Source organism: Bos javanicus, chromosome 26 (genome assembly GCF_032452875.1).
Source record: "Bos javanicus breed banteng chromosome 26, ARS-OSU_banteng_1.0, whole genome shotgun sequence".
Taxonomy (NCBI): Eukaryota; Metazoa; Chordata; class Mammalia; order Artiodactyla; family Bovidae; genus Bos; species Bos javanicus.
The window spans coordinates 24,371,650-24,396,354 of record NC_083893.1 but is presented as its reverse complement, the minus strand read 5'-3'; the positions used below and the strand labels follow the sequence as shown (position 1 = coordinate 24,396,354).

Below are 24,705 nucleotides of genomic sequence, written 5' to 3'. Positions count from 1 at the left end.
TTAATTCAAAACAAAAAAGGAATCTAATTTCGTTATTTAGGAAATTTAAAATTCTTCACCAAGTTTCTACATTTCAGTCCAATGTCAAATAATCATGAAACACGGTGTTCTAAAATACACATCTAAACATCTGTTGAAGCTAAGGATATGTTGCTATGTTGTTAATCATCCTCTCATCAATGGGTCAATTCTCACTCAAGAAGCATAAGTAACTAAATAGAAGAGGTAGTCCAAAAAAGGTCTACACAACTTATAAATCTCTTCAGGACGATTAACTTATTTTGGCTATTCCTACAGATTAACCAAAATACTTACCCAAAGATTATTCTCATAATAGAAGGCATCTAGAAGCTTGACTATATTAGGGTGATCACAAGATGCTAATATATCAATTTCAACCATGTAGTCTTCAAGTTCTTCTTCAGATTTGGTGTCAATCACCTTTGCAGCAGCTAAAACATTGGTCTCTTTATTCTGAGCCTAAAAACAAAAGTATCATTATGTCCACAATTACAATGCATACTTGATTTATAACTATTATTATTTTTTAATAAACTTTATTTTTTCTTTTCAGTTCACAGCAAATCTAAGCAGAAAGTACAGTGCAGTTCAGTTCAGTCGCTCATTCATGTCTGACTCTTTGTGACCCCATGGACTACAGCTCGGCAGGCTTCCCTGTCCATCACCAACTCCTGGAGTTTACTCAAACTCATGTCCACTAAGTCGGTGATGCCATCCAATCATCTCATCCTCTGTCGTCCCCTTCTCCCGCCCTCAATCTTTCCCAGCATCAGGGTCTTTTCAAATGACTCAGTTCTTCACAGCAGGTGGCCAAAGTACTGGAGCTTCAGTTTCGGCATTAGTCCTTCAAATGAATATTCAGGACTGATTTCCTTTAGGATGGACTGGTTGGATCTCCTTGCTGTCCAAGGCACTCTCAAGAGTCTTCTCCAACAGCACAGTTCAAAAGCATCAATTCTTCGGCGCTCAACATTCTTCATACTCCTACTCTCACATCCATACATGACCACTGGAAAAAGCATAGCCTTGACTAGACGGACCTTTGTTGGCAAAGTAATGTGTCTGCTTTTTAATATGCTGTCTAGGTTGGTCATAATTTTCCTTCCAAGGAGCAATACTCTTTTAATTTCATGGCTGAAGTCACCATCTGCAGTGATTTTGGAGCCCAAGAAAATAAAGTCTCTCACTGTTTCCACTGTTTCCCCATCCACTGCCATGAAGTGATGAGACCAGATGCCATGATCTTAGTTTTCTGAATGCTGACTTTTAAAGTCAACTTTTTCACTCTCCTCTTTCACTTTCATCAAGAGGCTCTTTAGTTCTTCTTCACTTTCTGCCATAAGGGTGGTGTCATCTGCATATCTGAGGTTATTGATATTTCTCCCAGCAATCTTTATTCCAGCCTGTGCTTCCTCCAGCCCAGCGTTTCTCATGATGTACTCTGCATACAAGTTAAATACGTAGGGTGACAATATACAGCCTTGATGTACTACTTGCCTTATTTGGAACAAGTTGTTCCATGTTCAGTTCTAACTGATGCTCCCTGACCTGCATACAGATTTCTCAAGAGGCAGGTCAGGTGGTCTGGTATTCCCATCTCTTTCAGAATTTTCCAGAGTTTCTTGTGGTCCACATAGTCAAAGGCTTTGGCGTAGTCAATAAAGTAAAAATAGATGTTTTCCTAGAACTCTCTTGCTTTTTCGATGATCCAACGGATGTTGGCAATTTGATCTCTGGTTCCTCTGCCTTTTCTAAAACCAGCTTGAACATCTGTTAGTTCATGGTTCATGTACTGTTAAAGCCTGGCTTGGAGAATTTTGAGCATGACTTTACTAGCGTGTGAGATGAGTGCACTTGTGCAGTAGTTTGAGCATTCTTTGGCATTGCCTTTCTTTGGGATTGGAATGAAAACTGACCTTTTCCAGTCCTGTGGCCACTGCTGAGTTTTCCAAATGTGCTGGCATATTGAGTGCAGCACTTTCACAGCATCATCTTTCAGGATTTGAAATAGCTGAACTGGAATTCCAACAACTCCATGAGCTTTGTTTGTAGTGATACTTTCTCAGGTCCACTTGACTTCACATTCCAGGATGTCTGGCTCTAGGTGAGTGATCACACCATCGTGATTATATGGGTTGTGAAGATGTTTTTTGTACAGTTCTTCTGTGTATTCTTGCCATCTCTTCTTAATATCTTCTGCTTCTGTTAGGTCCATACCATTTCTGCCCTTTATTGTGCCCATCTTTGCATGAAATGTTCCCTTGGTATCTCTAATTTTCCTGTAGAGATCTCTATCCCATTCTATTGTCTTCCTCTATTTCTTTGCATTGATTGCTGAGGAAGGCTTTCTTATCTTTCCTTGCTGTTCTTTGGAACTCTGCATTCAAATGGGTATATCTTTCCTTTCTCCTTTGCCTTTTGCTTCTCTTCTATTCACAGCTATTTGTAAGGCCTCCTCAGACAACCATTTTGCCTTTTTGCATTTCTTTTCCTTAGGGATGGTCTTGATCCCTGCCTCCTGTACAATGTCACGAATCTTTGGTCCACAGTTCTTCAGGCACTCTATCAGATCTAATTCCTTGAGTCTACTTCTCACTTCCACTGTATAATCGTAAGGGATTTGATTTAGGTCATACCTGAATGGCCTAGTGGTTTTCCCTACTTTCTTCAATTTAAGTCTGAATTTGGCAATAAACAGTTCATGGTCTGTGCCACAGTCAGCTCCTGGTCTTGTTTTCACCGACTGTATAGAACTTCTCCATCTTTGGCTGCAAAGAATATAATCAATCTGATTTCAGTATCGACCATCTGGTGATGTCCATGTGTAGAGTCTTCTCTTGTGTTGTTGGAAGAGGGTGTTTGCTATGACCAGTGCGTTCTCTTGGCAAAACTCTTTTAGCCTTTGCCCTGCCTCATTCTGTACTCCAAGGCCAAGTTTGCCTGTTACTCCAGGTGTTTCTTGACTTCCTACTTTGCATTCCAGTCCCCTATAATGAAAAGGACATCTTTTTTGGGTGTTAGTCCTAGAAGGTCTTGAAGGTCTTCAAAGAACCGTTCAGCTTCTTCAGCATTGCTGGTTAGGGCACAGACTTGGATTACTGTGATACTGAATGGTTTGCCTTGGAAATGAACAGAGATCATTCTGTCATTTTTGAGACTGCATCCAAGTACTGCATTGTGACTCTTTTGTTGACTATGACGGCTACTCCATTTCTTCTAAGGGATTCTTGTCCACAGTAGTAGATATAATGTACACAAACTAGATATAACGTAGCAGAAAGTACAAAGAGTTGCCACATACACCTCTTCCCTATTCATGCACAGCCTTCCCCACTACCAACATTCTGCACCAGAGTGGTACATCTGTTAAAGCTGAGCAATCTGTATTGACACATCATCATTACCTGAAGTGCACTGTTTACATTAGCATGAACGCCTGGTGTGCCTTCTATGGGTTTGGACAAAATACATGATATGTATCCACCATGTTAATATCACACAGAATAGTTTCACTGCCCTAAAAATCTCTATGCTCTGCCTATTCATCCCACTCTTTCTCCTAACCCCTTCCCTGATCTTTTTACTGTCTCCATAGTCTTCTGTTTTTCATACAGTATGTAGCCTTTTCAGATTGGCTTCTTTCACTGAGTAACATGCATTTAAGATTCCTCCACATCTTTTCATGGTTTGATACCTAATTTCTTTTTAGTGCTAAATAATAGTTGGATACACAGATGCAGCAGGCATGTTTATTCATTCAGCAACTGAAAGCATGTTGGTTGTTTCCCGGTTTTAGCAATGATGGATAAAGCTGCTATAAACATCTGCATGCAGCTTTTTGTGTGGATTTAAGTTTTCAACTTCTCTGAGTAAGTACGAAGGAGCAGAATTACTGGATCATATGGTAAAAGTATGTGTAGTTTTGCAAGATACTGACAAACTGTCTTCTAAAGTGGGAAACAGTGGAAACAGTGAGACTTTATTTTGGGGGCTCCAAAATAACTGCAGATGGAGACTGCAGCCATGCTTGCTCCTTGGAAGAAAAGTTATGACCAACCTAGACAGCATATTAAAAAGCAGAGATATCACTTTGCCAACAAAGGTCCATCTAGTCAAAGCTGTGGTTTTTCCAGTAGTTATGTATGGATGTAGAGTTGGACTATAAAGTCCAACTTTTTTTTGAGCACCAAAAAATTGATGCTTTTGAACTATACTGTTGGAGAAGACTCTTGAGAGTCCCTTGGATGGCAAGGAGATCCAACCAGTGCATCCTAAAGGGAATCAGTCCTGAATATCCATTGGAAGGACTGATGCTGAAGCTGAAACTCCAATACTTTGGCCACGTGATGCAAAGAACTGACTCATTGGAAAAGACCCTGATGCTGGGAAAGATTGAAGGTGGGAGGAGAAGGGGATGACAGAGGATGAGATGGTTGGATGGCAGCACCGACTCAGTGGACACGAGTTAGAGTAAACTCCAGGAGCTGGTGATGGACAGGGAGGCCTGGCGTGCTGCAGTCCATGGGGTCGCAGAGTCGGTCACGAGCGAGTGACTGCACTGAACTGTTGCTCCCCACCCTTGCCAGCACTTGGTTGTGCTGGTGGAGGTTTCTGTCATTCTAATACGTGTGTAGTGGTATCCCCTTGTTTAAATTTACAACTCCCTAATGACAGATGATGTTGAGCATCTTTCATATGCTTACTGACCATCTGAATACCTTCTTTGGTGAGATGCCCAAATCTTTTGGTAATTTTTTAATCAGACCATAGGTTTTCAAACTGTTGAGTTTTAAGAATTCTTAATGTATTTTGAATTACAGTGCTTTATCAGATAAGTCATTTGCAAACATTTTCTCCCAGTCAGTGGCTTATTTTCTCATTCTCTGTTATACTTATTTTTTAAAGGTAGTCTAAACATAAATATTAACAGATACATGCTAAGTGCTTAATACCGATAGAATTTCAAGTTGCAGGTTCTACTGGATCAGACTGTTAGGGTTCAAATTCTGATTCTGCCACTTAATAACTATGTTGTTTGGGCAACTTACAAAATCCTTCTCTTAGACTTAGCTTCCTCATCAATAAAATGTACTTACAACTCACAAGTTTGTGAGAATTAATATAACAGATATTTGCCAAGGGAAAAAATACATATAAACATTTAATATACTGCCTGCCATTCATAGTAAAAAGGATTCGAAAATGTTATCTCGAATTATTACTATTATTAGTTAATCCGCGAAATGATACCATGATATATTAGCATTCCTGCTTTAAAGGAGGATAAATAAACTTAGATTAAAATGCTTCCCCAAGGTCAGGAAGAAGTAAGAGGCAGAATCGAGATTCAAATCCAGGCTGTTTCTAAAACTTTTTCTTTATCTTAATCATTACCCTTCCCAGTTTTCCTATATTTCCATCAGTTTAATCATTTTTCATTGTTTTTAGTACTTTAACTTTTCCATTTTCTTTCTTTAACTGAATAACTTCTCATTTCCATTTATTACAAAGGAAAGGTTTCCAAATGTGTAGTAGAAGTCAAGATCATTATTTTAAAGTTAGGTATAAAATCATAAAATACTAACTAGGTTTTTTAAAAAATTACATGGACAGAGGAGTCTCGTGGGCGACAGTTCATGGAGTTGCAGAGCTGGACAAGACTGAGTGAGCACACACACAAAGGTCTTTAAAGGAGATTTTCAACAGTATGCATGTTACCATCACTTCAGCAAATCTATCATTTTATAAGAAAAAACAGCAAACTTTCAAAAGCTAGTAATAAGTGTCTTAATAAATAAATGTCCAATTCCATTTTAATAATTTATAAGGAGAAAATTTTATAAAATAAATATATATATACATGCAGAAAACATTCATCTAAGCACTGTTTATAATAAAGAAAACTTAATCAGCCTAAATGTCCATTAACAAAAACCTACTTAAATCATTCAGTATGCCTCTATAATGGAGAATTATGCAACCATTAAAATTAACTGACTAATCAATTAATATTTCGTAAGACAGAACAAAAATCACAATATATTGCTGAATGGAAGAAAGCAACTTACTAAATAGCAGGGACGGGGGGAGCCTGGTAGGCTGCCGTCTATGGGGTCGCACAGAGTCGGACATGACTGAAGCGACTCAGCAGCTGCAGCAGCAGCAAACAGGAAAGGTATGCGATTTTACAAAAACTACACATACATTTTTACATAGGGCCTGGAAAATCCCATGGATGGAGGAGACTGGTAGGCTGCAGTCCATAGGGTCGCTAAGAGTCGGACACGACTGAGTGACTTCACTTTCACTTTTCACTTTCATGCATTGGAGAAGGAAATGGCAACCCACTCCAGTGTTCTTGCCTGGAGAATCCCAGGGATGGGGGAGCCTGGTGGGCTACCGTTCATGGGGTCACACAGAGTCAGACACGACTGAAGTGACTTAGCAGCAGCAGCAGTTATGTAAGAAATACTTGGAAAGACATCATCGGGGGATGGCAGTTTCATGTGCCTTTGACTTTCTCTGTATTTTTCACACTGTTTACATTTTTAAATGGACATGTATTATTTTTATAGAGGCAATAAGGTACTAAAACATCAATCTATGGGATATTTCTTAGGGATCTATTACCTAATCTTGGAGATGATGATGGAAGAACAATTAAACTAGGTATAAGCCTCTATGTGGGAATTCTCCTAAGTAGACTTTGCTTCATTTTCCCTCCTTAGGTAAAAACAGAGGTAGAAATTAATGCTAATTACTAACAAAGTAACCCTAATGTTTAGGGTTCAGAGAATGGTGGTGTAGTCACTAAGTCATGTCAGATTCTCTGTGATCCCAGGGACTTTAGCCCACCAGGCTCCTCTGTCCATGGATTTTCCAAGCAAGAATATGGAGTGGGTAGCCACTTCCTTCTCCAGGAGATCTTCCCCACCCAGGGATTGAAAGCTGGTCTCCTGCATTGCACACGGATTCTTTACTGACTGAGCTACCAGGGAAACCCATTATCTTATGTTCTGCAAAGAAAGAAAAACTGCTAATAAACTATGACAGAAGTTTGTCATTTAGAATTTTCACATTATTCCTTTTTAAGAGCTCTTTTGGATAGAGCTAGAGAAAAATTGCTATTGTATATTATCTTTGTAAATACAGGAAAAATAAAACACTTCTTCACACTTAACTCTTCTGAGTCACTTTTTCACTCAGAACTATCTAATGTCTGTGTTTTCACACAATATTATTCTCTGGCCACGAAAAGCTTTGGTGATACAGCATTTCTTTAAAAAGTATTCCTCTACTACTGTCTCGAAAATTTTCTTTGAAGCCAACTACCTCCTATTTTGAAATCATAATGCTGATATTCTCTTCATCTTATCACAGATGCTAAAAGAAGCTTTTAGATGACAACCAGGACTCACATTCTTTCTTCACAACATTCTTAAATGGTTTACTGATTGAAACATCAACGGGCTGCAACTGTATAATACCGGAGATACAACTACATTCACAATGCACGATGACACATATCACAACTGCCGCCTGGCGAACAATGTGAAGGCATCAAACAATAAATCGGGACTTGTCCCAGTCTCAGAAATGTTCAAAAGCTGAAGGTCTATCATAACTGGGTGAAACATGGCATTAAGTTTATCTACGAAAGACACTTTAGTTGAAAAAATAATACATGGAACTCACCCTCCCCCAAGTCAGGAAATAAGTCAGTGAGAAATGTCCTTCTCTCACCATTTTAATGTAACACTTTGGGAAGAAAGAGAGCAGAGCAACTGTCCTTGAAAAGGAACACTATAAAATACAAGCAGTGGTAAGAGACCAAGGATATTGTGAGGAGAGTTAAAAAGTCGTCCTTCTTTTGCATGCCTCTACCCATGGCAGGAGAGATTTTAAAGACGTATCTTTCACTTGTTAATAGAATGGCATGAAAGAAGAAAAATAATTAATACTAGATAATCTCTAAGGTTCTTTGTAGCAACAAATTTCATTATTCCATTGCCTTGGATATACTGATTAAGTCAGTGATAGTACCATTTGGTTTAATATAAATACTAAATAAATTTTACATTAGAAAATACAGTGCCTCTTACATTACTGATTGAAAATATTCATCACAATCTGGTTTGAGAGAACTCTAAAATTCAAAACTGAAATAAATTGATGTGTGCAAAACCATACTTTAAACAAACATAATGCAAATAAGGTGTTAAAAAGAAACAATCACATCTACTACCTAAAAGCATAAAAATTCTAGACAAAATTTTAACTAAACAAATGTTAATAAAAACAAGAATGAAATAACAAACACTCAGATGTTATTTTAAAGGAGCTATAATTTCAATAGGTAAAGTTTTCAAAAATCAGTGATGATCACTTAAAAATCACTATGTTTTTATCTTCACGAATCACAGGCACCAAAGAAAGAGATGGCAATGACACAAACTCAGCAACTTGGAGGAAAAGATTCTGCAAAGCTGAAACTCAGATCCCTGAGGACAGAGTGGTGCTCAGCTGCTGCTGAGTCTCTGAACTTGGAAGAGGGATCTTGTGAGACCAGGGTACCTTTTGAGGAAGAAAGGACTAGCCAATCAGAGCTGGTGTTTGTAAGGGTTATGATAAGACTAGCTCTGTGAGTGTTAGAAAAACTACAAACTGAATCTGGGACAGCTATTGCTGGGGTGAGAAGTTCCACTAGGATGATGGTCAAAGTAACAGCAAAGCGACAGGGAGCCACAGGCAACAGAAAGATGTAGGCTCTTTCTCCGCCTCCTTGCAGCCTTCCTGTAGTGTTCAACGCTTCTGAAACCTAAAAGTGAGCACCTGGCAAGACAGAAACAGTGATCTGCAAAAATCTCAGAACAACGTCACAAAGCAGAACCACAGAAAGGGGTGTTGGGAGCTAAGGATTACAGATGGGAGAACTAAGACACAGTAGTATTAAATATTTGGTTAATAAATATTCAAATTTCCAAAGAGCAGTTTGGGAAAAAAAACAGCACTAGAGAAAGAAGATAGTTTTAGACTGTTTAGATACTATTAACTGTTTTATATTACATGCTAATCCTGGTGATCTTCTCAGAAACCAGATAAGATTTTGGTAGGAATAAGAGTGAATATCAGATAAGAATAAAATTACTCAACATAACTTAGCAAAGATACACAGTTAATTTCCACTATTTATTCTCATTTGTTCTATAGTCACTACAAACCCTGAATTAGTGAATACTGAACCACTACTCCTAGATGAAATACATACACACATTGTCCCACACAGACCTTAGATCTCAAACAACTCATCCTGGTAGATTCTATTTGTTTCACAAAAGACAAAATGAAGTTCAGAAACGTTAGGTGATTTGTTCGAGGCTGCCCCAACAACAGGTGCCAGAGTTTGGGTTCGAACCCCATCCAATGGGTCTCAAACCTGGAGCCTCTTGCACTACAGTACACAGCCCCGCCTGTCTCCATCCTCCGGACCTCTCTGTATGAGAGGTGAGACAAGACAGAGCACTACCAAGTTCGAGCTCAGCACGCAACAAGGGCATCCAGGCACTCACATCCTATATAGCTTTGCACGTGTACACAAATAACTGCGAAAGCACCGCATGTACAGGTTTGGGGGCTACAAATAGATTTTAGTAAGTAGATAAATTTGCAAATAATGAGGATCAGCTATACAGTATACTCTTACATTAACAGGTAGAAAATATTACAGATATCCTTTTTTAAAGGATTTCTCCACTGCAGAGGACACGGGTTTGATCCCTAGTCAGGGAACTAAGATCCTGCATGCCATGTGGTGTGGCCAAATTAATTAATTTAAATGCTTTTAAAAGAACACATTTTCATGCCATTTCCTGAATTCTGCAAAAAAGAAAAGAATATACTTTATATTCCCAAATGCTACTTTATTTATATTGCTCTGGTTATTTACGGAAAACTTAGTTATTGGTCAGTCAAGATACTAACAACAGAATGTCAATAGTAAGTTAATGTTGGTTAAATCAGTAATTTCTAAAATGTTTTACCAATTCTCAGATAACATAGTTTTCCCATTTATTTCATGGACTTGCTGACTCTGAGCAGCATGAATAAATTGCAACATTTTTGATAATTCTGTGATAGATAAGCTTTAGGACTTTGCAAGGGTTACATAGTTGAAAGGCTGAAAAAATGAGAACACAAAAAGAATTTTTTAAAAATATTTTGAAATAGGACAAAGACATACTACCTCTGGAAATTAATTCAAGAAAAATAAAGACTTTTAAATGGTAAGGAAGATCATTACCACACAAACATTCTCAAAGTTAAATTATAAAAGTAAAGGGCCAAAACAAGTTCTTGTCAAGATAAGAAATTCAACACAAATACTAAGATTTTTATAAGGAAAAAAGATAAGCCAGCACATTAAAGCCATTTTTACAATTCAAACTTTCAGTTACCTCTTTTAAAACATAAATGTATATATGCTAGGAATTTGGACTTCAGGTGGTATTGAGTACAAAATACAATGCAGCATTTAATAAACACCAGGTAACTTCAGTAGCATAATACAGAAGTAGTTACCCATTCTGAAAAGAGACTTTCTTTCTTCTTTCATAAAAAGAGAAAAGTGAAGACTATATAAAGGGAGAAAAAATGAGAAAAGAAGAATTGTTAAGTGAAATAAAGCAATGTGCAGAACAGTATTTAAAAATATGATCCTTTCCTTTTTTAATTTGAAAAATCCAAACCTACAAAGAAATGGAGTAAACAGACAGTGACCAACCACACAGCCCTCACCCAGAGTTACCAGCTGTTAACATCTGTCATCCTTGCTTTCAAATCCCTCTCTTGTAGACTGTCCCACTATTTGGATTTGTCTGTTTCCTCATTATCAGATTCAGGTTAAATATCTTTGATAAAAAACACAACATTAGGTGATTATACAGTTCCCAATGAGCAGCACCAGAAAACACAGCTTATCTTACTACTGTTGATTAACCCTAGGTTTGATCACTTAAGATGGTATCCATCAGCTCTCTCTACTGTAAAGGTGAGTTATATGGGGTGGTATCACGATACTTATGGGGTGAAACCCTGTCCCTCCACACTCTTTCACACAATGATTTTAGTGTCCATCAATAATTTTTGCCTGAATTACTATCGTATGGTTGCATGAGTTTTTTTGAATTATATCAGTCTTTATATATCAACTAGTTAGCATTCCTCTAGCAGGTTACTATTTTGTTGTTGATATTTTTGTAGTTCAAACTAACCTGTACTCTTTGGCATGTCCCCATTAATTTTTGACCATATTCTTTGATTTTTGAGCATATGAGCATAAAGCTCATATTCTTGAGCTTTCTGGTACAATATATCCCGGGATTCTCTGGGAAAAAATGAGGAGTGGGGAGGATTTTACTTTTCAATTTTATCACTTCTGTATTCTCTAGTTTAGACCTGGATCAGACATTTCAATGAGTCCTGGTTAGTTTTAATGGGGAATGGTATTTAGAAACCCAGAGCTAGGAGTATTAATGATCATAATTTCTAGGCCTTTGTCGGTGGAAAATAGGAATATGTATACATGTATTGCAGCCATGAAATTAAAAGATGCTTGCTCCTTGGAAGGAAAGTTATGACCAACCTAGACAGCATATTATAAAAGCAGAGACATTATTTTGCCAACAAAGGTCCATCTAGTCAAGGCTATGGTTTTTCCAGTAGTCAGGTATGGATGTGAGAGTTGGGACTATAAAGAAAGCTGAGTGCAGAAGAATTGATGCTTTTGAACTGTGGTGTTGGAGAAGAGTCTTGAGAGTCCCTTGGACTGCAAAGAAATCCAACCAGTCCATCCTAAAGGAGGTCAGTCCTGGGTGTTCATTGGAGGAACTGATGTTGAAGCTGAAAACTCCAATACTTTGACCACCTGATGTGGAGAGCTGACTCATTTGAAAAGACCCTGATGGTGGGAAAGATTGAGGGCAGGAGGAGAAGGGGACGACAGAGGATGAGACGGTTGGATGGCATCACTGACACAACGGACATGGGTTTGGGTGGACTCCGGGAGTTGGTGATGGACAGGGAGGCTGGAGTGCTGCGATTCATGGGGTCGCAAAGAATCGGACACGACTGAGCGACTAAACTGAACTGATTGTATGTGTGTACATGTGCACACAAGTGAATGTGTTATATCGTAAGTTCAAACAAAAACCTCTAGTTCAAAAATCAGCATCACAGGGTTCTTTTTCAAGCTTTTAACCCCTTTCTCTCAGTTATAACCCTAGTTCTTAAAACAAAACTATATTAACTAATTTGTTCTATCCTATAGTATATATAAAGTATTCTCAGAATTATAACATCAATATCACTATTAGTAATAAACCTAGTTTATTAAATAATAAACTTAAATTAATAATAATAATAAATCAAGTTCAAGCATTCTTTCCTATTCTTTTTATCCTTTAAATATATCCCACTAGTCTTGACCCAGAGGGATGGGATGGGGAGGGAGGTGGGAGGGGGGTTCAGGATGGGGAACACATGTACACCCATGGCTGATTCATGTCAATGGATGACAAAACCACTACAATAAAGTAATTAGCCTCCAATTAAAATAAATAAATTTAAAAATAAATAAATAAATAAATATATCCCACTAGTCAGAGTACTCTACTCAAAAATCATTTCAAGCACTTTTCCAGTATGCCTATGTTATCAATTTGATATGCAGTTGAGTTCACCTGTACATACATGTGTGTGTGTGTCAATATATTTTCAGTTTTACAAACAAGCATTCATACATATGCTCAAACAGGCATAAAATTTTATCTGAAAAGACACACAGATATTGTTACAGTGACTGACTTTGGGAAAAAAAAGTGGTGGGAAACGTTTTCATTTTTCAATTTTATCATTTTTGTACTGTTCAACCTTCTAACCACATTAGTATCCCCTTGAATTTTTGTTAACAGGTTACCTAAAAGATATAACCTAAAAGGTATTATTTTTATATAGTCTTCTTTATAATCTGCATAACATAATATTTTATATTAACATAATATATAATACTTTATATATTAATATAATATTTTATATAGCCTTTATATTCTGCATAATATAATATTTTATATTATATTAATATAATATATATTATATTATTTCAAGAATAGTATTCAAATTTTTAGAAACAGATAAAATATATTTTAGGGTTTTTTTTTTTTTTTCAGGTGGAACAGGCCCTTCCCTGGTGGCTCAGTGGTAAAGAATCTGCATGCCAATGCAGGAGACGCGAGTTTGAACCCTGGCTTGGGAAGACAACCTGGAGAAGGGAATGGCCATCCACTCCAGTATTCTTGCCTGGAAAATGCAATGGACAGAGAAGCCTCGTGGGCTACTGTCCATGGGGCTGCAAAAGAGTCAAACACAACTTAGTGACTAAACGACAAGGGTAAATAGAGCTTCATGTCAATTTACAGAAAAAAATTAAATTCCAGATAAATTAAAATTAAAACTCTTTATACTATTAAAAGTCAAGAAGAAAATATAGATAAATATGTATCTAATTCCTGGGTAGGGAAAAGTTTTTCTAAGCATGAAAGCGAAGAAGAAAAAAGGCAAAGAAACACACTGACAGATTTTTTTTAAATAAAGAACACTATGTCTTTATATCAAAAAAGCAACAAAAACTAATTTAACTAAAATAAATGCACCATTATAATAAAGTGCTAATTTTCATAGTACATAAAATGTACTTTCAGATCAACAAGAAAACAAACAGCTCATCAGAATATGGATAATTCAATTATTTTTAAAATGGCAATATCTTTAGAAATCAAAGATATGGAAAATGAAATAAACAGATACTCTTTTTGTCTAGCGAAAAAGTAAATATTTTTTAAAAGGATAAAAACTAACCTTGAAAAAGGTCAAGGAACAAAAAGGCACAGAAGTAGAACATTGTTAGGCTGTTTAAACAGGCATAACGCGTGTACATGTATGTTAAGTATACAGAAAATATCGAGGAACATATACATGAAACTGACGATGGGGAGTTCCCTGGTGATGACTTTCACTGCCATGGCCTGGATTCAACCCCTGCTCAGGAAACTGAGATCCTGCAAGTTGTGCAGCAGGGCCAGAAGGAAAAAGGAAAGAAAGAAACCATGGTAGTTGATACAGAAACCGAATAGTTACATTTACCGAGAGAAGAGAAGGAACAATAATTAGAGTGATGGCCAAAAAGACTAACTTTATCCCTAATAAGTTAATATTCCTTATCAATAGAAATTCGTTGCAAAACTAAAAATTAATTTTAAGATAAGTTTATACATTTCTAGAGTTAACTTCACAGTAAACATTAAGAAAAGATCATGTATTTTGCCCTAACAATTCTAAGAATTTATCCTAAAGAAATAAGGAATGTCAGAGAGATATATCATGAGTATATGGACATTTGACATATGCCAGAGGCACTGAAAAGCAATATGGCTTTAGGGTGATCTTTTCAGTAAATGGTGTTGAGACAACTAGGTATCTACATAGAAAAAATGAAACTGGACTCCCTATTTCATACTGTAGACAAGAACCAACATCAGTTTAATTACAGACCTAATAGAGAAGACAACACCGTAAAACTTTAAGAATGTAACATAGAAGGACAATTCATCACTTTGGGTAAGGAAATTTTCTGAAGACAAAAAGCACCAACTATGTATAAAAAGCTACTAAACTGAACTACATAAAGAAGGCCATCATAAGGAGAAACAAAAGACATACCGTAAAGCAAGAGAAAAGAAGGTGCATCACATATACCTTGAGAGAATTAGTATCAGGGAGTACAGGCTCCCATAAGCCAATGAGAAAAAGAACCCAAAAGACTTTAACATAAGCACTTGCCAATAAGTATATAAAAAGAAACTCAATCTCATTAGTAATCAGAGAAATAAAACCCCAGTGGGAACAGGAATTGACTGTAAATGGGCACAAGAGAGCTTCAGGTGGTCATAAGAGGATTCTAAAGCTAGACTGCAGTCATGGTTGCACAACTGTACTAATTTATTAAAACTCACCAAATTATATACATAGAATGGGTGAATTCTGTGTTTTATATACATCGATAAAGTTATTTTTTTCATCGGCAACAAATAGGAAAATTCACTGGAAAAAAATACCCAAATACATTCAACAGGCATGAAAAGGTACTCAATTTTTTCAGTCATCAGGAAAATATAAATAAAACCACTTCTCACTCACCACAATGGCTAACATAAAATATTAATAACAGTATTAATAATAATGGCAAGTGTTGCTGAGGATATAGAACAATTCAGAATACTGCCACCCCTACTGATGGGGTGTAAATTGGTACCACCACTTTAGAAGACTGGCAGTATCTTCTGAATCTTAAAACACACGTAGCCAATAACTTAGAGAATCCATTCCCAGGTACATATCCAATAGAAATGAATGTAAATGTACATCAAGATGTATAACAATATTCACAAGTCTTATTCTTAATATACAAAAAGTGGAAACAATCCAGAAGTCCACCTAAAGTAAAATGGATAAATTTCAGTACTTCATATATTGCAATACTATAGAACAATGAACAAAAAAGATGAGAGGGCTACTACATACAACTAGAGATGAATTCTTACTCATAATGTTGAATAAAAGATGCCAGACACAAAACACACATATGATTACATTTATATGAAGCCCCCAAATACACCAAAATGCTGCAGTAATCTAGGTAAGAGAGAATGGCAATTATGACTAGTACTACCACAACAAAGAAAGAAAGGAGGAGACAGATTGAAGAAATATTTATAGGTAAAATTAACAGGATTGGTGATTGATTGGGTCTGGGGGATAAGGAAGTAGAAGATGTTAAGAATGACCTCCAGGTCCCTGGTCTATGCAATTGGTAGATGAAGATGTCAATTATTGAATGAGGAACACAGGAAAGCAAAGTTGGGACTGACATCAGGAATTCAATTAATTCATGTTTTTTACTTGGTCATAAGAGGATTCTAAAGCTAGACTGCAGTCATGGTTGCACAACTGTACTAATTTATTAAAACTCACCAAATTATATACATAGAATGGGTGAATTCTGTGTTTTATATATATTGATAAAGTTCTTTTTTTCATTGTGAATGTGAGACATTCACGGAGAAGGCAATGGCAACTCACTCCAGTACTCTTGCCTGGAGAATCCCATGGACTGAGGAGCCTGGTAGGCTACAGTCCATGGGGTCGCTAAGAGTCGGACACAACTGAGCGACTTCGATTCCACTTCAGTGTTCTTGCCTGGAGAATCCCAGGGACAGAGAAGCCTGTTGGGCTGCCGTCTATGGGGTCGCACAGAGTCGGACACGACTCATGCAACTTAGCAGCAGCAGCAGCAGCAGCAGCAGTGAGACATTCAAGTGGAGAGGTCTAATAGATAGCTGGATGGGTGGATCCAGAGTTCAGAAAGGAGATCTCGGGATAGAGACCAAAATTGCATGTAGATGGTAACTGAAGCCACGGGAGAAGATGGGCTCTCAAAAGAAAAGATGAGGGCCTAAATCCAGCCCTGTGGAACCCCAACACTGAAAGTCAAGAAGAGCCAGCAAAAACATCTGAAGAGTAGACACAGAGGTACGAGAAAATTCAGGACTACGGTGACCTAAAAGCCAGCTTTTTAAAGGAAATGGTGGTCAAAGGTCTCAAATGCTCCAGAGAGAGGTCAAGTAAAAGAATTAAGTGTCCATTTAACTCTTTTACTTGAATCCTAAGACAACAACAAGAGCCATTTAATTAGGTGAGCAGGATCTCCCTGCTCACTATAAATAAATAGAACAAGAAAAATGTCACAGAACTGAAGAACATGAGTCTTTAAACTGAAAAGACCAACCAAGAGCCCAGCAAAATGAAAGGAAGAAAAAAAAATACCTATATCAAAGTACATTACCATGCACAGAGGATAAAATGCAAATTCTAACAGCTATCAAGAGAAAAAGGTCACAAGGGACCAGAAAACAAAATGGCAACGGACTTTCAGTAACAACACTTTAAGCCAAAAGGCAATGAATGGAAAAGTCTTTAAAATCCTAAGAATAAATGTACTTTTCGACTAGAATTCTACAACCAAACTATACATCAAGTGTGACATTATAATAAAGACATATTCAGACAGGCCTAGTCTTAAAAAAAAAATAAACCTTCCATGTATCCTTTCTCAGAAGACTACTGAAGGGTGTACATAACCAAAATAAGGAGGAAATTCAATAGCAAAAACAAAGCATTTAAGACACTCCCAAAGTAGTCTGAGCTCCTAAGATTCTAGAGACGAAAATTATGATTCATTATTGACATGGACCAACAGACTGGTTCCAAGTAGGAAAAGGAGTTCGTCAAGGCTGTATATTGTCACCCTGCTTATTTAACTTATATGCAGAGTACATCATGAGAAACGCTGGACTGGAAGAAACACAAGCTGGAATCAAGATTGCCGGGAGAAATACCAATAACCTCAGATATGCAGATGACACCACCCTTATGGCAGAAAGTGAAGAGGAACTCAAAAGCCTCTTGATGAAAGTGAAAGTGGAGAGTGAAAAAGTTGGCTTAAAGCTCAACATTCAGAAAACGAAGATCATGGCATCCGGTCCCATCACTTCATGGGAAATAGATGGGGAAACTGTGGAAACAGTGTCAGACTTTATTTTTCTGGGCTCCAAAATCACTACAGATGGTGACTGCAGCCATGAAATTAAAAAACGCTTACTCCTTGGAAGAAAAGTTATGACCAACCTAGACAGCACATTCAAAAGCAGAGACATTACTTTGCCAACAAAGGTTCGTCTAGTCAAGGCTATGGTTTATCCTGTGGTCATGTATGGATGTGAGAGTTGGACTGTGAAGAAGGCTGAGCGCCGAAGAATTGATGCTTTTGAACTGTGGTGTTGGAGAAGACTCTTGAGAGTCCCTTGGACTGCAAGGAGATCCAACCAGCCCATTTTGAAGGAGATCAGCCCTGGGATTTCTTTGGAAGGAATGATGCTAAAGCTGAAACTCCAGTACTTTGGCCACCTCATGCGAAGAGTTGACTCATTGGAAAAGACTCTGATGCTGGGAGGGATTGGGGGCAGGAGGAGAAGGGGACGACAGAGGATGAGATGGCTGGATGGCATCACTGACTAGATGGACGTTAGTCTCAGTGAACTCCGGGAGTTGGTGATGGACAGGGAGGCCTGGCGTGCTGCGATTCATGGGGTCGCAAAAGAGTCGGACATGACTAAGCGACTGATCTGATCTGATCTGATCTGATTGACAGATATTTTTTAAAAAGATCTAGAAATAAAACAGATGCATAGATGGAAAGACCAAGTATGATGGAGATGTTATTTTTTACAAAGTTAATCTATAAATTCAATAAAACTCCTTCAAAAAAGCACAACAGGTTTTCTGTGTAACTTGTGCATGCGTGTGTGCAGGCTCTGTCACTTAGTCGTGTCTGACTCTTTGCAACCCCACGGACTGTAGCTCATCAGGCTCCTCTGTCCACAGGATTTCCCAGGCAAGAATACTACAGTGGGTTGCCATTTCCTTCTCCAGGGGATCTTCTCGACCCAGCGATCAAACTCACATCTCCTGTGTCTCCTGCATTGGCTGCTGCTGCTGCTGCTGCTGCTAAGTCGCTTCAGTCGTGTCCGACTCTGTGCGACCCCAGAGACGGCAGCCCACCAGGCTTCCCTGTCCCTGGGATTCTCCAGGCAAGAACACTGGAGTGGGTTGCCATTTCCTTCTCCAATGCATGAAAGTGAAAAGTAAAAGGGAAGTCGCTCAGTCGTATCCGACTCTAGCGACCCCATGGACTGCAGCCTACCAGGCTCCTCCGTCCATGGGATTTTCCAGGCAAAAGTACTGGAGTAGGGTGCCATTGGCAGGAGGATTCTTTACCACTGAGCCACATGGGAAGCCCTTTGTGTAACTCAGTTAGGCTAATTCTAAAATGTACATGAAAGCCCTAACGGCCAAGAATATACTAGACATTGCTGAAGAAGAGGAAAAGGAAGTCTTTCTCTAGCAGAGATTTGTTTTGATGCTTCCCTAATTAAGACAGTGGAAAACCGATAAAGGAACAGACAAACAGATCAATGAAGAGACTAGAAACCCCAGAAACAGACACATGCTACAGAGCAGTGAGGAACAGTCTCCCCCAATGACGAGCCATGGGACAAGTGTGTGCCCACTGTAGAAAACAAGGAAATTGGACCCCCGGCCTCACACTATTTGCAAAAATCTTCACTAAGTGGGTTGTAGACATAAATGTTAAAGGCTAAATCATAAAAGCTCTTAGAAGATAAGATAGCGGTTTATCTCCATGATCTAAGGTTAGGAAAACTTTTCTCGCCTTTTTTTTAAATTCAAAAATCGAATTGGCTTTATTAGGTGATTCATGAATCAGGCAGCATCCCATCCAACTGCAAGGGCGCCCCAGGAAAGCACTTCTCAAATACAATACAGAAAGCATTAACTGAAAAAGAAAAAACAGACAAAATGAAGTATGTTAAAATCAAGAACTTCTTGTTCATAAAAGACACCATAAAGAAAATGAAAAGATGGGCACAGAAGAAGAATGTATCTGCAATAGCCATAATCAGCAAATGGATAAAATCCAGAACACACAACAAACAAACAAGAAAAAGACATCCAAGAGAAACATGAACAGGACACTGAACACAAAAGAAGAAATCCAAGTTACTAACAATCCTATGCAAAGAAACACTTAGTAGTAGTCAGAGAAAAGATGAATTAAAACCACAGTGCAAAATAAAACATCAGATTGTCAAAACTAAAAACTTCCAACAATATCAAATGGTGGAGAGAATGCAGAGTAAGGAAAATTCTCATAGGATGCTGGTGGGAGTGTAAACCGGTATAGTCTAGTAAAATTAAAGATACACCACCCTATAACCTAGCAATTCTACTTCTAAGTTAAGTCTTGGTGAAATTCATGCATACATGCACCAGTATAAAAGCCAAAAACTGAAAACAACTGATATAGCCAACAGGACAATGGTAAATAACTGGTGATATAATCATATATCGGGATTCTATGCAACAATTAAAATTAACTATAGCTCTAGTGATAAGAAAGACAAATCTCACAAACCTAAAGCTATTCTGAAAGAGGTAAGACGCCAAATACACTCAGTACACACAAAAGTTAGGATGCTTGGTTATACACTGCTAGGTAGTAAAGTATAAGGAAAGCAAAGAAATGAATAACTTACAGACAGGATAGTGGTTTCCTTTAGTGGGAGAGCAGAATCAATTCAGAAAGGAGGTGAAAAGGATTCTAGAACACTGGCAGAATTCCTTTACTCTGACGGTTGTTAATACTGAGTTCACTTTATTACTGTTTGCTAAATGTACATCTATGTGTTGTACTTTTCAATATAATGATTATATGTTTCACTATTTTTTAAAAAGGCGCATGCCCATCTGGGTCATAAAATGAATCACTTTTCATCCAGCGCAAGTCAGTAACCCAGCTTCAATTCAACAGATCATTTTATGGCATTCCTTCTTTTTTTTCTGTTAAAAGCAACAGAATTCCAAATGTAAAAAAAAGTGAGGGATATTACATATCTTCATTTATATGTCAAATAATACTATTAAAAAAAGAGAAAATAAATTTAAAATCAGGAAGCTCTTTCAAGCAAGAGAGTAACTGTTACAGAGCTATGTAGTGCAGGACTAAGTGGAAAGAATACAACTATATGATGAAAAAATGTTTCAAACAAACTAGATACACAAGACAATTGCCTATTTAGAAATTAATCTTTGTAAACAGTTATAAGCATATGAGAGTTGGAATCAACTTCAGAAACAGCTTTCTGTTGCACACTATACATACTATGGTAAGGTTTGATTGCTTTTTCTCCTACACGGAAGGAAGTTTATAAATTTTTAAATGTTCTAGGGAATCTTGGACAGGAAAAGAGGTTATGAAAAAGACGTAACAAGTGAGATAAGTTTAAATTTTAAATTTTCTGTTTTAAAAAGCTCCCAGCTTACTCCTTGGAAGCATAAAATAGTGAGACAAAAACAGAAGATGCAAAGAACTCCCATTCTTCAAATATCACACTAAAATATATACCAAGCCCACAAAAATTATCCTTGACACAGTCTTACAGTGTTAAACTACATGGAGTAAAGCTCTTATTTTTCAGAAAATTTTCAATAGGTATCTCACTATAGGAAGACATATTCACTTTGCAATGTCATGAAAGAATTAAATCACAGAGTATTAGCATGTCAACACAATCTGCCTGTGCCAGAAAATGGTTTTACTATCTTCCTAGGTCCCTTTTCCTGTCCCATCCCATATTTCGCTTTCAAGCTCTAAATATAACGACAGTAATTTTCTGCCATTTCCTGAGCCCTTTTTCGTCTCTTACATTTATTATTTCCTTTAATTCTCACATACTGAGGAGTAAGTTTTACTGATGAGAAAAACGAGACATGGAATGATTAAGTAACTTACCCAACGTCAGAGGTTGCTATTGAGGGAGCCAAGATACAGTCCAACTCCAGAGCCAGTATCTTTATACTACACTGTTTCTATTCAATAGAACATTTATACCATGAAAACTGCCCATAATCACCTACTGCCTTCTAACTACCAGATCCCAGATACCTCGAGGATTTATTACTGCCTTTCCTAGATAACTGCATACTCACACAACATTAATGGGTAAAGGAATCTAAACATTTAGGGAACTCTATGATTTTCCAGCTAAGAAAAAGGAGGTCCAGAGACATTAAGTGTCCTGTCCAAGATCTCAAAGCTTGTTTGCAACAACCAGCAATAAAACACAATTCTTAACTCCCAGAAGCATCTTCCCACTGCACTAAAAGCCCTGTCTACCACACTTCTAAGGAAATGGCAGCCCACTCCAGTGTTCTTGCCTGGAGAATCCCAGGGACAGGGGAGCCTGGTGGGCTGCCGTTTATGGGGTCGCACGGAGTCGGACACGACTGAAGCGACTTAGCAGCAGCAGCAGCACCACACTTCTATACTGTAAGCTCTTGTTGAAATCCACACCCTCCACATTAGGTACTGAAGTTTACTCTGCCAACTTTCACAGCACAAAAGAGCATCAGCAGCACTCACAAGCAGGTAACACACATTCTTTCATTTCAACAAATAGAAAGAGAAATGCACTATGTGCTAAGGCAATAGAATTAACCCAAATGTGTATCAGAATTTGGCCCCTGGTCTTATCATATAGCATAAACACATTAACATGTGTGTGAATAGTGCCATAGTAGCAATGTGAACAACGTGTTTTGAAAGCACACATTAGAGAGTAGACATTTCAGACTAAGAAGGCGGGGCTTTGAGATGTGTCAGAGCCAGTGTAAAGGCAGGGTGGGATGGTGCTTAGAAAGAAGGGAAAATGATATCACTTCTACCACCAGAGGTTTAAGTTAAAAAAAAAAAAAAAAAAAGCAGTAATCATAAACACAGGGTCAGAAGAGCTGAGTTCAAATCTAGGCTGTGACTGGTGTGAATGTGAACAATTTCTGTGTCTCAGCATCCTCATCTATGAAATGGAGATACTAGTGACCTGCATGTCTCCCAGGACTTTTGTGGGGGCCAAATTAGTGTAAGTTAAACATAAGTTATTTATACTTCACATCTAGGCAACCCTGTGGGTCCTTCCCCTTAAAAACTGTCTCATAAAAACCTCACCCTTCAGATGAAAATATTCCAATGACATCATTCGTATACTCCTTACAGGATAGTAAACATTTAACACAAATGCCCTCAGACTAAAACAGCAAACTTCCTTCTACTGAGATGAATATCTGGGTATAAAAAATATTTGTGTGTATATATATTGGGGGGGTGTGTTTTTTAATTTCTTAAGCCCTGGAATGGATTTCTAGTCAGTGCTTATTATATTTAGAAACTAGTATCAGATGCAGGTTTCCTTCTGGAAATTTTCTATCAGAAATTACATTCCATTTTACAGTATGCTGTCAAGCAACCAACTCAAGAATAGTCTGCAAGTAGCAATCGCTTTGCTCTCATCCCAAGAGACTGGTTATGTATAAGCTATAGATACAACCAAATACATACCCTGGACCCCAAAAGGGAACTATTTTAGTATAAGCATATATATGAATGCAAACAGCTTCACAGAAAAATAGAAATCCACTTTAAATGAATGCAAACAGCTTCACAGAAAAATAGAAATCCACTTTAAACTATAATGAGTTTCTGATATGAAAACATTTGAGGGCTAAACCAGACAGACCCCTCCTTTTAATGAAAGAACACCCTCATTTCCTTTAACCTTTAACAGAGTAGACTGTATCCCTTGCCTCTCTTTGGCAACCATTCTTTAAACTACATCCAGGCCCTATTTTGTTCAACCTTAAACCCTACGTCTTAGCTACTCCTCGGATGGTAACCTAAATAAAGTTTCAACGTACGTTTACGAAGTCAAAAGAAGGTCCCAAAGACAGGAACGGGACGCGAGAGCGAGAAATCCTCGTGCCACTCCCGGCCGCTGGCTGTTTGATCTCTCAAGTGTAACTTCCCTTTTCTCCCTCTTACCTTGTACACTTTGCCAAAGGCTCCGTCGCCCAATTCTCCTATAATTTCCCAAAACTCCTCCGGGTTCAGGTCCCTCTTCACATGTTCGTACTGCTTCTTCTTCTTATCGCTCCCCAACTTGAAGATCTTACGGAAATTGAAGAAGGACATTTTTCCTCCCCAACAGAGTTCCTCACACTTAAGGATCAAAAACAATAAGAGGCAAAGTTTCTCCTCCCTCGTCTCCCGCGCGAGCCCGGCGGGCGGCGGCGGCGGGCGCGGGCAGTTCGGGCTCCCGCCGCTCCGGCCAGGCGGTCCCGGGGGAAGGCGGGGCGCGACTCCCCCTCCGGCCCACGGGGTGGGGGCGCTGCGCGGCGGCCCCTCCGCCGAGCCCGGCCCGCGAGCTGCACGGCTAAACGCCTGGCCCCCGGCCGGCCCTTGTGGGGCGGCACCTGCCCCGACGCTCGTCCCCACCCGGCCCGGCCCGACGGGTCCGAGCGGTCCGGACGCCAGCGGCCGCGGCGGTTAGGCCCTTGTCAAAGCGAGTCTCCAGGGGCGGCGGCTACTCCGGGCTAGGGACGCAGCTGGCGGCTCTGAGGCGAGCAGTCGGCTGGCCGAGCTCTCCTGCCCCGGGCCGGAAACCCCGGGTCTCCTCTGCAGCAGTCAGCTCCCGCGGCTCGAGGCCCGCGCGTCCCCTGGGCTCTGGGGCGCAGCCGCCGCCGCCTCGCTCCCTCCCGAGCCCACGCAGCCTCTGCCTGGAGCGCGCACCAACGCCGACGCCGCAGCGCGCCCGCCGGCTCCCCCGGCCGCGCGCTCGGCTCTCCGCGCGCTCACGCGGGGGGTGGCACCTCTAGCGCCGCGCACGCGCGTTGAGTCCCGCAAGCTGGCTGCCCAAAGAGGCTTGCTGGCGCCCTACGCCGGGTGCGAGGTGGATCGTAGAGCGGGCAGCGGGTTGATGGTTCCCCGGGGTTTGCCCTCCAAGCCCCAAATCCTTGTCAGTCCACGGCTTTGACGGAGTTGCCCTTTGCGCACGACCCTCTTGGTTGCGCTAGCGGATTTTGCCTCCATTCTGGATCTGGGAAAAT

General features: G+C 39.1%; 1 protein-coding gene across 2 annotated transcripts in view; it reads right to left on the bottom strand.

Annotated features, from left to right (window-relative positions):
* SLK (STE20 like kinase) overlaps positions 1-24,391 on the bottom strand; it is a 62,251-nt gene extending 37,860 nt beyond the window's left edge. The window contains exons 1-2 of one of the 2 annotated variants that reach the window (XM_061403361.1): positions 23,642-24,391; positions 316-480 (exon numbers count right to left, since the gene is read on the bottom strand). In XM_061403361.1, the coding sequence (XP_061259345.1) occupies positions 316-480; positions 23,642-23,791 (315 nt within the window). In that variant the 5' untranslated portion in view covers positions 23,792-24,391. The remainder of the gene's footprint in view (positions 1-315; positions 481-23,641) is intronic. The other variant, XM_061403362.1, reaches the window with a different exon arrangement.
* Positions 24,392-24,705: the final 314 nt, after the last annotated feature.